Raw genomic sequence first — 12,584 nt, forward strand, 5'->3', positions numbered from 1 at the left:
GGCTTTCTTAGGGAAACCACTGTTCCTTATTTGGGCTAGAGGGGCTGGCTTCCTGCACCCACTCTTAGTAAGTATGCCGCTAGGGCCAGCCTTTACATGGGGCTGAACTCAAGGCCCATGCCTGAGCAACAAACACATTATCTCTCTGTTTCTATAAGCTACTAATGCCATCAAAGTAGCCCACCTCCCAAAGGTCCCACCTCCAAACATGACTGACAGTCAAGTCTAGGGTTAAGTTTCTAACAAAGGGATTGCTGAAGGACATGGTAACCCTAGAGCAAACGTCTAAGTTACACAATCTACAAAACTCATTTGAGATTCAACAGCACCCAAAAATGATGATAAAACACTTGTACCTAGGGTCTATAAACAGCTCCTAGCAGTCAGTCATCAAAATGCATGCAGCCAAAAGAGAAACGGGAAGCATGTGTCCTTCGTAACAGCAGACACAAACACACAGAATGCTAATCATCAGAGCACAAGAAGAGACCAACAGAACAACAGAAAGCATGGTAACAACTAACTCCCAAGAGTGCACCATGTTAAAGGTCACACCATATCACAGGCAGCCACAACCCAAATGTTTCACCTACGGATACCTCACACTGTGTGAGCACTTGGGGGGTGGGGGGGTGGGGACTGGAATTCTTTGAAAAATTGAACAAAGCTCCATTTCAATACTTGGCATTTGGGCAGATAAATAAAAATACCTGCAGAAAACAACTTGCAAGCAGACACTCCTGCAATGTAATATTTAACATCAAACTGAAAACTGTCTAAACTATTCTAGTACAGTAAGTAAGGATCATCACTCTGCAATACAAAGAAATGAACGATGGTATAAACAACGGTGTTCCTGAAACACATAGAAACACCGGAAAGAATGTTCGTTCCAACAGGCATGCATATGCCCAATGTTGTTCGATGCATTTCACATAAACAATTTTAGTTGTAAACCATTTCTCATCTTAAATCAGGAACTGACAAGAAAGGTAGGCTGGGCCCATGGCTAGTTATGACTTCACATGTCATATACTGAAGTCAAAGAAAAAAAAAATCAGATCACTAAGTTCACTAAAAGGGTTAATTAGCTTCAGCAGTGTGTGAAGCCCAAAGAGCCTCCCACACTAGTGTCTGCTCCCTGGGGTGCAGGCTAACAGCGACTCACAGCTCACTTCTTACCTTTGGAAACTGTTTCACAGGAATCAACACTTTCTGTCCCAGCTTCATGTTCTTATTTACCACCACGTCAATATACTTCTCTTCATCCTTGCCTTCTCCTTTTTGAAACTTCTCTATTTCTGTGGAGGCAAAAAGATACCCATGAAGCACGTGACCCAGAACGGCAGGTGTGGAGTCTGGCTAGCTCCACTGTTCGAGAAGATCAAATGCAGACATTTTCAAGTGATGACACAGCTCCTATTTTACCAATGGAATCTTCTTCAGTGACGAAGGCAGCAAGTACTGCTCTCAAAGCAGCCCTCAGCTGTATATGCTAATGACAGCAAAAGTGGACAAACGCAAACTTACACAATTAAACAAAAATTAATGAAGAAGCAGCCTGGGGACTTCCCACCCCACCCCACCCCCGTCCTGAGTCAGCTCAGCATTACACAGCACCGGCACCCTAACTGATGGTCTTGCCTGGAGTTCTATAGCTTGTACTGCCAAGGATTGGCTCAAAGACAGGGATCAGAAGAGCAAAGGGGAGGGCGGGGGGGGGGGCAGGGGGAGGGCTGAAGGGAGGAAAGAGGAGGTGGGAAATTATCTAATTCTATTTTTATTTCATATTTTTTGCAAGTTTTAAAAGCTGGTTCTAAGCCCACCTCCGCATACAGCATGGCCACCACACTAAATACACTGTCTTCTGCAGGGAGATCCCCTCCCTTCCCTGGGAAGCTAGAATGAGCTCATCTTCCTTCAAGGTTCATCCATCTAAAGCTTACAGATTCCCCTTCCTTGGGGAAGTATCGCAAACAGGAAAATTAATCCCTCCTAGCTTGATCCTCACAGAGCACACGGGGGACAGCTCTATTACTGCAATGGAGAAAAATGGAGGCAGCATCTCTCACAAGTTCCTCTAATGTAAAGACTATTCTACATACAAACACCTCCTCCCAGCACCTGACATGTGCAAGTTTCAGAAACGGAAGCACACACACGTTTACTCACTTTGTATATCGTCTACAATATTTGATTGTATACAAGAGGCACAGCCAGGTGCTTCCACAGCAAAGCCTATGGACTTCACCCCAACAACTACAAGACACAAGGCTTGGAGAAAGAACTGGAGGGGGGGAGAAATGCACAAAAGGGATGACTTGTCTATCTATCATCTATCTATCTATCTATCTATCTATCTATCTATCTATCTATCTATCTATCAATCAATCATCTATCTATCAATCATCTATCTATCATCTATCTATCTATCAATCATCTATCTATCTCTGCCCCAAGAGAATGCAGGTGCAGTGGGTGGAGTGTGCATGTCCCACTCTCCATCTCCAGAACAGGATTGGATCACTGGGTACCTTGCTGGCATTAAAGATCTGATTGCGCCAGGAAACACTGCAACAGGAACTAGAGTGATGGGGAAGGAAATGAGAGAAAGGAAACGATTTGAAGATGAGAAACACTCAGCCACTTCCCATAAATTAACAAGGTGAATAATTTCAGAATCAGTGGTGTGATAAATTAATAATTTTTATTCTTCAATAAAAAGCACCGAGTCCTTTGGAGTAACCTGGAGGAAGGGTATATGGAAACGTATAATCCAATTAAAATGTAATTAGAGGAAACTGTAGAACACGTGATGGATGAAAGGGTGACACAGTGAGAGTTAAAGGTGTAATTATAAAGGGGGTGGAGGTAGGAGGAGATAATTAACCAAAGCTAAGGGTTATGAAAAAGCTTTATGGAAGCTTGCTAGTTGGTAAGGTAATTTCAAAATGTAGTTTTTGAGTATTAGTTAAAATGCAAGAAGCCTGCATAAATGGAGGCTGCTCCCAGAAGACATGGCTGTTAAACAAAAACCTCCCCAGAGGTCTCCAACTACACCATTTCTCTTGGTTGCCCACTATTAACCACAAGGACAGACGGACCCAACTGCTGAAGACACCACACATGTTGGTCAAAGGACATAAAGAAAGCAACTGATACCCTAACAAAGAAACTTCCTCACCACCAGTTAGCTTTCCCAGCCATGGACCTCACAGGCTACAGGGAAAACGTGCCACTTGGGCAGAAGGGGCATGGCTGTCATGGAGTAGCTACCTGCTTTCAATAGTTCTGAGGTCTGCTCAACAGGAGGGAACGTAATGCCTGGTATGGTATTATAATCCTAATCCAAAGTTCAAGGCTGGGGTCTTGGGAGGAAGGCCATACATCCTAGGGTAGAACCTGCTGTGATTTCTTTTTAATGGCCATGCTGTCAAACTGCCTTCTAAATATGTTTCTACCCATGGAGCTAGGCTGCTCTCAGCCTGTCAGAGGAGCTTGCTTTTGCACGGGGCAGCAGTCATTGTGAGGGTGTCTAACTGGTCAGAGTGCTGAGAGTAAGAGCTGTGAGTACAGATCCAAAAAGGCACAGCTTTATTAAATACCATCGCAATCTCTTCTGTGACTCTTGGGCCACCTCAGAAGAGGAAAGACAAAGCATGTAAGAAACTGGGTGGGAAGAAGTCTAAGAAATGCAGTCCCCCGGACAGGACACGGTGATTACACTCACGAACTCACAGCGGCAGTTACTTGCACAAAAGCACGCCAGCTGAAACTCCAATATGGAGGGGAAGGAATTCAAAAGCCCTCCTTCCGAATGGAGGAGCCAGTGGCAGTTTACAGATGCTAGGGAAAGGAGACGCTTTCTTTGGGGGCGTGGCCACTGGTAGGTCGGCAGAGCTACAGTGGATGGCCTAACCCATGCACCTATGAGTGGCATTAATTTAATTTAGTGGGTTATTTAAAAAAAAAAAAATAAGAGGGGGTCATATAGTTGGGAGAAGGGCATGTTGGGAACTTCAGGACACTGTAGGGCAGATATGATCATAACTGTATACATGGTTAAAATTCTCAGCGAATAAATTAAGAAATAAAACGGCAGCAAGTCAAAAGTCAGCTGCTTCACTGAGTATATTATCTAAGATTAAAGTGTTAATTAGTAAGAGAAAATAAATCCCATCTTTTATTATCTATTCATATAATAATTAGAAATAATCTTTGACATGAGTCAACAAACTAGGTAAACTAAAATTTCCCATAAAACAATTAGATTTTCCCCATTTTTCATGTTTGTGTTGTATGCATGCGTGTGTGTGTATGCATTCATCTGTAGGAGTGTGAGTACAAGTGTGGGTGAATATTCATGTGTTTGAAAGTGTGTGTGGAGGTTAGGTTAATGCAGGAAATCATCCTTGATAGTTTGCCATCACCCAGGACTTACCCACTGATGCAAGGTGTCTCAATCAAACCCAGAACTCACTGATATTACTAGTCTTGTTAGCCAAGCTGCTCTGGGGCTCCCTCTCTGCCTCTGTGGCTGGAATTAAAAGTGGGCTGCCACATCCCAAAGCTGTTAGTCCCTTTCTGAAGCATTTTGTGCATAATATTACATCTGTCTCTGCCTTACTCTGTGGATTCTTTTTATACCTCAGAACTAAATGGGCTTTGGATACATACTAGTTAGCAGTCTCTCAGTACAGGTAAAGGTACTGTTCATTGAAATATTACTGATTCTCTCATTCCACCTCCGCGTCTCAGATGGATGTCACAGTTTTCCATGATGATTTCTAAAAATCACATAATTAGTGAGTCAGAACTAAAAAAATCTAGGCATCCCTTAACATGTATCAACAACAGGTCATTCATATGCTTTTATTAAGGGAAGAATCAACCCAATGAATCTTGTGGATTGTGTGCATGTGTGGGGGCTGGGGTGGGGTTGTGGATTGTTATAAGCTAGAATGCAAAGGCAAGTATTAAGGAAGTGAGTCCCTGGGTTGAGCACATGCAGAACTTACACTTTTGAATGAGACATTAGGCTGAAAGCCTCACACTGCAACTTGGCTTTCCTGGAGCTTCTTTTTTGTTAAGTAGCTGACCTTGAAAACGAGATTCCAGAAAAGAATGGATAAACTTGAGTCATCTGAACACTTTGGTAAAGGGTTACATGCAAAAGCATGGAGGGAGGAGAGATGCCTCAGGGTTTAAGACCGCTTGCTGCTCTGGCAGGGGACCTGGGTTGGGTTCCCAACACCCACATGGTGGCTCACACCTATCCATTAAGGCATTAGGCATGCACTCAGTGTACTTATAAACATGGAGGCAAAACACCCAAACACATAAAATAAAACTAAATCTTTGTCTTTAAATTCCAACAAAGATATGAATAATCCAAGCAATAAAGAGCTGTGAAGGGCTCGGGGGTTAAAATGAAGAGGGATGAGGGTCAGGGTAAGACTTGGAACAAGGTGAAGAAGAGGGAGACGGGACAGGAGGCAGAGTAAGGGACATGGGGCGGTACTACATACAGGAGTCGTGAACTTGCACAGAGACAGGCAGGCAAACTCAGGCACAGCACAGGGAGAGTAAAGAAACCAAACGCTCTGGTCACATCGCCTCCGACTGCTGGTAGCAGAGAGCATATGGTTATGAATATAACAAAGAGGTCTGTCCACACTGCCTCTGAGGGGCAGAGTAGCAGGGAAGGAGGAGTGGCAGACATGTAAGGCCTCTGGCAATGTGAAAAGCATGTGGCAGGTCTGTCTGACAAAGCCCCACTTGGGCGCAGTACACATAAAGCCTCACAGCAAAGGCAAGGAGAAACAATGAAGCGGAGGAAATCACGTACAGCCACGCCCACCCGAGGATGACGACTTTGGGGGTGGTGTGTTGGGTTGCAACCCCTTTGGCAACCTCTATCTCCAAAAATATTCACATTGTGTTTCATAACAGCAGCAAAATTATAGCTATGAGTAGCAACAAAGTAATAACTTTATGGTTGGGGTCAACACAATATGAGGAACTGTATTAGTGGGTCACAGCATTAGGACGATTTAGAGCCACTGAGCTAGAGAACCCTGACTAACACAGAGTTTGGTACCAGAAGGGGTTCTAGACCAACAGATGTATAAAGATGAATTTTGGAAGTGTCTGAAATAGGCTTTCCAATTTGCCATTACCTATAGTTACTGAAGCCCCTCCAGCTAGGAGAGTATTAAAAGCCCATGGTGTGAACTATTTTATAAGCAAACTTAAAGAGACAAACACATTTGATTATCCTGACTTACTAATTGTGAAAGGCAATGAATTTGTTGACTATAGAAAATGTTGACAATTTGTGAAAAAATAAGGAAAATGATGCTGGCTACTCGCTCCTAGCACCTCTGGATAAATGGACAAATGAAAAGAATGAACTCTGTGATAAAATTAGCCCACTTCAAGCATCTCAGAATATGGTGAAGGACAGCAATGAGTTCAGTTATAAAAATCAGCCAGGTCCAAATGCACATCAACTGTCTAGAAGCACAGTCTAGAGGAGAATCTCTCCAGCAACCAGAGAGCAAACAAAAGCCCTCATCCCGAGGCTGGCTGAATTACACTGAAAATCCAAGTCCCAGCCTCAGCAGTTAAAGTAAGGGCCCTGATTGGTGAGGAATGGGACCCTGTAACACTGGACGGGGAAGCGTGGGAGAACCCTCCGACTCTCGGGGTTTATCTCAGCTAAATACATTGTCTCTGCTTTGGCAGAGGTTCTCCAACCCCCTGCAATACTGCCTTTTCGTCTTTGACTGAGAAAATTGATCCTTCACGGACTGCTAAAGCAGCAGTGACTTTCTCTGAAGGAAGTGTCAGACAGGACAACCCTCATGTCCCCCAGGGTCACAATAGCTAGCTGTCTCTAAACCAATAACCACACTTCAGGCAGGGTCCTAGAAGGGAGCTAGAAAGTGCAGTACCTGAGGTCTATATACTAAAGAGCTTAATGAGTTGCTAATTCATCCAAACAGCAGTCTGGGGAATGGGTGTGGAAATGGATTGTGAGAGTGTGCAACATCAGCGAAAGGAACATAAACTCGATCAGGCTGAGTTTACGGCTGAGTAGATTCCAGGTTCAACATGGAAGCTCCCACCATTTAAAAAGGTGTCAAAAGTTTGCTTGAATGGTTAGCTGAGGCATTTGTTCAAGGGTGGCTTACTGAAAAGGAGTTGGAGATGCCTGATATCCTTGACTTAGTGCTAACAAAGGGATTTTAAGCATCAGGGAAATTGCAAAGCTAGAGTGGGTAAACTGTAAAACCGAATCCTCTACATGGAAGGCCCAGAAGACACACCCTTCACTAAATCCACAAAATGTAAAGCGGAGAGAGGGCCCCCAGCTCATCCAAAAACCAAATCCTTGTTGTCACCTTCTCCTTTAAGCTTGAAGACATTGCTGCTCAGCTGCATGAACTAAATGCCAGGCCCTCAGAAGCAGGGGCCAGGTGGCAGAAGAGTCACCAAAGGGAAGCTACTGTAGCTGTCAAATCACAGGCAAAGTGATTTTGCTAGTGGCATGACTTGTATGGACCTGGGCACTCAATCCAGATGCCTCGTTTATTTATCTGCATCCGTGGAAAAAAAAAAAAATGTCTCAAATGGAAGATAAGTTCCACTGGATTGTGTCAAAAGGGAATCTCAGCCCATGAACCATTTCTAGGCGTGGGCCAGTCTGCAGACCCAGAACCCCTTAAAAGGGATGACAAAGTTGCCCTGCGGAAGGACCTTGAAAATACCTAAGAGTTTTTATTGCTAGCCTTCTCCAGTCCTACTATTAAATCTTTCCCCAATCCTTCCTCAGAGAGACCTATAATCCTTTCTTTACAAGGCTAACTGTGCACTGTGTGAAGGGAACAAAGGACTTCCTGGGGTCCTTTGGAGACTGGCCCTGAATTGATGCTGACTCTGGGGACCTGGGGACAGGTTGGCTACCCTGGACCCCTTTCTCTGGGGAAATACAACACTTTGTCCTGGCTGGAGTAGACACTTACACTGCTTACAGATCCCTTTCCTGCGTGCAATGCTTCTGCCAAACCACCATCCGTGGCCTTACAGAATGCCTTATCCTCCATCATGGTATCCCCACAGGGCTGCTTCTGATCAAGGAACTCACTTCACAGCCAGAGAAGTAGGACAATGGGCCCACAATCACGGAGTCCACTGGTGTTACCACGTTACCCACAGTCCTGAAGCAGCTGGCCTGACAGAAAGATGGAATGGCCTTAGTGAAGACACAATAACAGCCCCAACTAGGTGCCATTAGGCTGGCAGGCTGAGGCAGGGTTCTTCAGAGGGCGGTATATATATGCTTTGAATCAGTTTCCAATATATGGTACAGTTTCTTCCATAGCCAGGATCTACAGGTCTAGTAATCAAATGGTGGATAGGGGAATAGTTCTGCTTACTATGACCCTAGTGACCCAGTAAGAAAATTTTGCTTGCTGTTCCCACAACCATGAGTTCTGCTGGCCTGGAAGTTTGGGTTCTAGAAGGAGGGTGCTCCTGCCAGGAAACACAACAAACATCCCAATAAACCGGAAGCTCAGACTCCCACTAACTACTCTGGGCTTCTGATGTCCTTAAGTCAACTGGCTAGGAAAGGAATAACAGTGTCAGAGGGGGTGACTGATTCAGATTGCCATGGTAAAATCGTATTGTTGTCTACAATTGATTATGTCAGGAGTGCAGGAGATCCTTTCGGGCATCTCTTGGTGCTACCACATCTTGTAATTAAATTCAATGGGAAACTACCAATCCAGGCAGGATAACAGAGGGCACAGATCCATCAAAACTGCAGGTATGAGTCACTCCTCTAGGAAAAGAACCCAAACTTGTTGAGTGCTTGCTAATGGTGGAGTAAACACAGAATGGGTAGTAGAGGAAGGTAGTTATAAATACCACCTAAGGCCATTGTGACCAGTTGCAGAAACATAACTGATAAGTATTTCTGCCATGTGTTTTAAGAACGTGTTTATACAGACATTTGTTTTCTTTCCTTGCTTTCTTCATTATGTAACATCAATTAAGAGACTATTGATGGTTATGATATTTAAGTTTTGAAATACAAAAAAGAATGTCTCTCAAGGGACATTACCACCTATTGTAAAATGTATAATGTGTCTAAGGTTCTATGAGAGATAGTTATATTAGACATAATTATGACCTACTTAAAAATATGTGTTTGTGGTTGCATGTCGAATAGTCATATCATGTTAAGCATAATTATGACCTGACCATTGTTTTTATTTGAAAATTAGCATGACATAAGGAGATGAAATTGTGTGTCAAGTTGACAAGGGGTAGATTTGTAATAGCTATCCTTGATTGTCAACTTGACTACATCTGTAATTAACTAAAGCCCAGGGGCCTGAGCAATTTTTTTCTTAATATTTGAGGTGAGAGAACCCACTTTTAACCCAGATCTTTTGAGGTGGGAAGATCCACACCTCCTGCTAGCACCCTATGGAAAGGACTGGAAGAAGGCAGCTTTGGCCTCACTGCCAAGTCCATTCCTCCTCTGGCCTTACTACAGCCTACTGCTGTGGGGTCCCAGGGTACACTGAAGACCAGAGGGGACACCCAGCCTTGCGGAGTGAACAACTACTGGACTTTTTGAACTTTCAGTTGTTAGACACCATTGATGGACTAGCTGTACCACAGCCTTGTAAGCCTAATAAACACACATGGAATTAAATTAGACTTCTATAGTTTTGTTTCTCTAGAAATTCTTGTCTAATACACAAACTCTGCAAGAAGAAACTAAAACACAAAACCTCAAGAGCCCAGGAAATAATTCAAGGTCACCTCATCTGTGTCACTGAATACCTATCAAAAAGGAAAAAAAAAGAAAAGAAAAGAAGAAAAAACAAACAAACAAACAACTCCATACCTATCCTACAGGGTCAACAGAGGACTGAATGATGATCCAATCAAAAGTTAGGACAGTTATGTGACAGAGGCAACTGCATTTTCACATTTACCAACAAAGTGCCCCCGGGGATGGTTAGTCCTTGAAGGCAACATTTCCCCCCCCACTTTAACTTTGTAGTTCTTGAATGACCCAAAAACACAGTTCTGGGTCCAGCTCTAAGTTAAAACACTCCCTGACCCCAGACCTCCCTCAGTCTAGAACCTTTTGGGGATGTGTCCCTGTATCCATGATGGCGACGAGGGAAGGCAGATGCCTCTGCTCCTACACGGTTGTTGTGTTCCAGCCTCTAGTACTAACATAGCAAAGGCCCCACGCATGGTTTCTAGATGGCTAAACAGCTGTTGTAGAATAGGTGAAATGAGCTGCACAAGTGACAGCCACTGGTGAAGTGATCTTCTAAACGTCATATTTAGTAGTGTTTAAAAGGTACTGTGTTAAGAATTCATGAGAGTGTCTAAGCCCTGGAGAGAACAATTCAGATCAGCCAGCACCACAAAGGGACAGTGAGGGTGACAGCCAGGGTGACAGCCATGTGACACAATGACACAATGAAGAGGTGTGAGCCACAGCCCTTCCTAATCACAGCCACTGCTTTTAACAACGGTAATCAAAAAACAGTACTAACATGACGCCTTCACGCAAGAAGAATGAAACACAAGCTCAACACTCAGAAAGCCAGTTCCCAGTGAGAGTAACCGTGCAGCCGGGGTTCGCGAGTCGTCTTTAAATGCACATGCGGCACCTCTACCCATGAGAAACCCTACTGCACCTGCTAGTCTGAGAAGAAAGTTTTAACTTCCATGCAGCACCTCTACCCATGAGAAACCCTACTGCACCTGCTAGTCTGAGAAGAAAGTTTTAACTTCCATGCAGCACCTCTACCCATGAGAAACCCTACTGCACCTGCTAGTCTGAGAAGAAAGTTTTAACTCCAACCCCATAAATGTTTTCATTACAAATTATTTTAATTAAGTAGTGCAGGCCTAAAGGAACACCTCTTGCATCCAAACCAGATGCTTTACGCTAAAACCTGTCTAACTGGCAATGACTCATGCAGCTCATCACCCTGCAAGTAGTGTTCCATGAGAAGAAAAAAAAATGACATGGCAGAGTAGACACCTGTCACTGCCTAGCAAGAATGCATAAGCTCATCACAAATACATGTAAACACATCATTAATGGAGAAAAAAGTGGCACTCTAAACAGTAAGCACTCTTGGAAACAAACTAATTTTCATTAATTGGAACAAATATTATTAGAGAAAATGCATAAGGTTAAACCCCGCACAGAAGGAAATGACAGCTACAATCATAAAGAAAGGACTAGCAAAGAGGAAAGAAGGTGAGATTACTAATTTCACATCTCATGGGTAATTAAGAAAGCCAAGTAATGCTGATGAGCACTGGAATTTATTTGAGGATTACTTCCCAGGCTGGTTATCCCTGCACCAATGCCACAGGGCAGGCAGAACTGTCACTGCACAGGAGACAGTGCCTAAGACACCCTACACCTCAGAGGCCTGGGCCTCGCCCATCGTCGTTATTACTGGCCAGGAGCAACTTTGATTCTGAGTACAAAATAAAGGTGCACTGGATTGTCATACATTTGGGGACACTCAAATGACATTGCAAGTGTGGCAGGGGCTAGAGACTGAAACATCAAGAACAGCATATGACAGTAGCCAGTTAGCAACAGGACTGCCTAGGCTCCACCTGAGGGACAGGGCAGAATGGGACAGGGGACAGGGCCTCCTGGCTCAATATTTTTGTGGCCCTTTCCTCACCCAACTCACTAGACAGTCCCCAGTCTGGGAACCCAGGCAGGCCTGGAACTCAGAGACCGGCCTTTCGCTGTCTCTGGGCATTGGGATAAAAAGAATGTGTTAACACTCTACTGCTTTCCCCTTCCTAAAAACATGTCTGTTTCTATTTCCAGCCAGCCACACATCCCTGATGCAATCCTTTGCCCTAGGACAAAAGAAGCCTGGAACTGAGAGCCCTCAGCATCCTAATCCCCAGCATCCTAGCCCCCAGCATCCTAATCCCCAGCATCCTAGCCCCCAGCATCCTAGCCCTCAGCATCCTAGCCCCCAGCATCCTAGCCCTCAGCATCCTAGCCCCCAGCATCCTAGCCCTCAGCATCCTAGCCCCCAGCATCCTAGCCCTCAGCATCCTAGCCCCCAGCATCCTAGCCCCCAGCATCCTAGCCCCCAGCATCCTAGCCCCCAGCATCCTAGGCCCCAGCATCCTAGGCCCCAGCATCCTAGCCCTCAGCATCCTAGCCCTCAGCATCCTAGCCCTCAGCATCCTAACCGTTGTCCTTCCCCTGACACTCCAGACTTTCTCACTGTTTCTCTGCCCACCAGGCCAAACTTCAAGGGCAAGATTTTGGATTCTCGGGGAATTTTTTCCCCTTCATTTCCCCTCTTCCTGGCAAATGGTGGAATTTTCAACTTGTCTCTCCTATTCCCCCCAATACAAACTTTAATAAAACTTTGTGGCCAGTGGTGATGGCATATGCCTTTAATAGCAGCACCCAGGAAGCAGAGACAGGAAGATCTCAGAATTCCAGAGCAGCCTGGTCTACAGAGCAAGTTCCAGGACTAGCAGGGCTACAA

The 12,584-nt window shown here is 44.6% G+C and overlaps 1 protein-coding gene across 1 annotated transcript in view; it reads right to left on the minus strand.

Moving 5' to 3' along the window:
* The window catches only part of Khdrbs3 (KH RNA binding domain containing, signal transduction associated 3), a 138,252-nt gene that overhangs the window by 82,980 nt on the left and 42,688 nt on the right, over positions 1-12,584 (minus strand). Inside the window, exon 2 of the mRNA XM_051202510.1 lies at positions 1,183-1,301. Within this exon, the coding sequence (XP_051058467.1) occupies positions 1,183-1,301 (119 nt within the window). The remainder of the gene's footprint in view (positions 1-1,182; positions 1,302-12,584) is intronic.

This window comes from Phodopus roborovskii, unplaced genomic scaffold (assembly GCF_943737965.1).
Source record: "Phodopus roborovskii unplaced genomic scaffold, PHOROB, whole genome shotgun sequence".
In the NCBI taxonomy this organism is placed as follows: domain Eukaryota; kingdom Metazoa; phylum Chordata; class Mammalia; order Rodentia; family Cricetidae; genus Phodopus; species Phodopus roborovskii.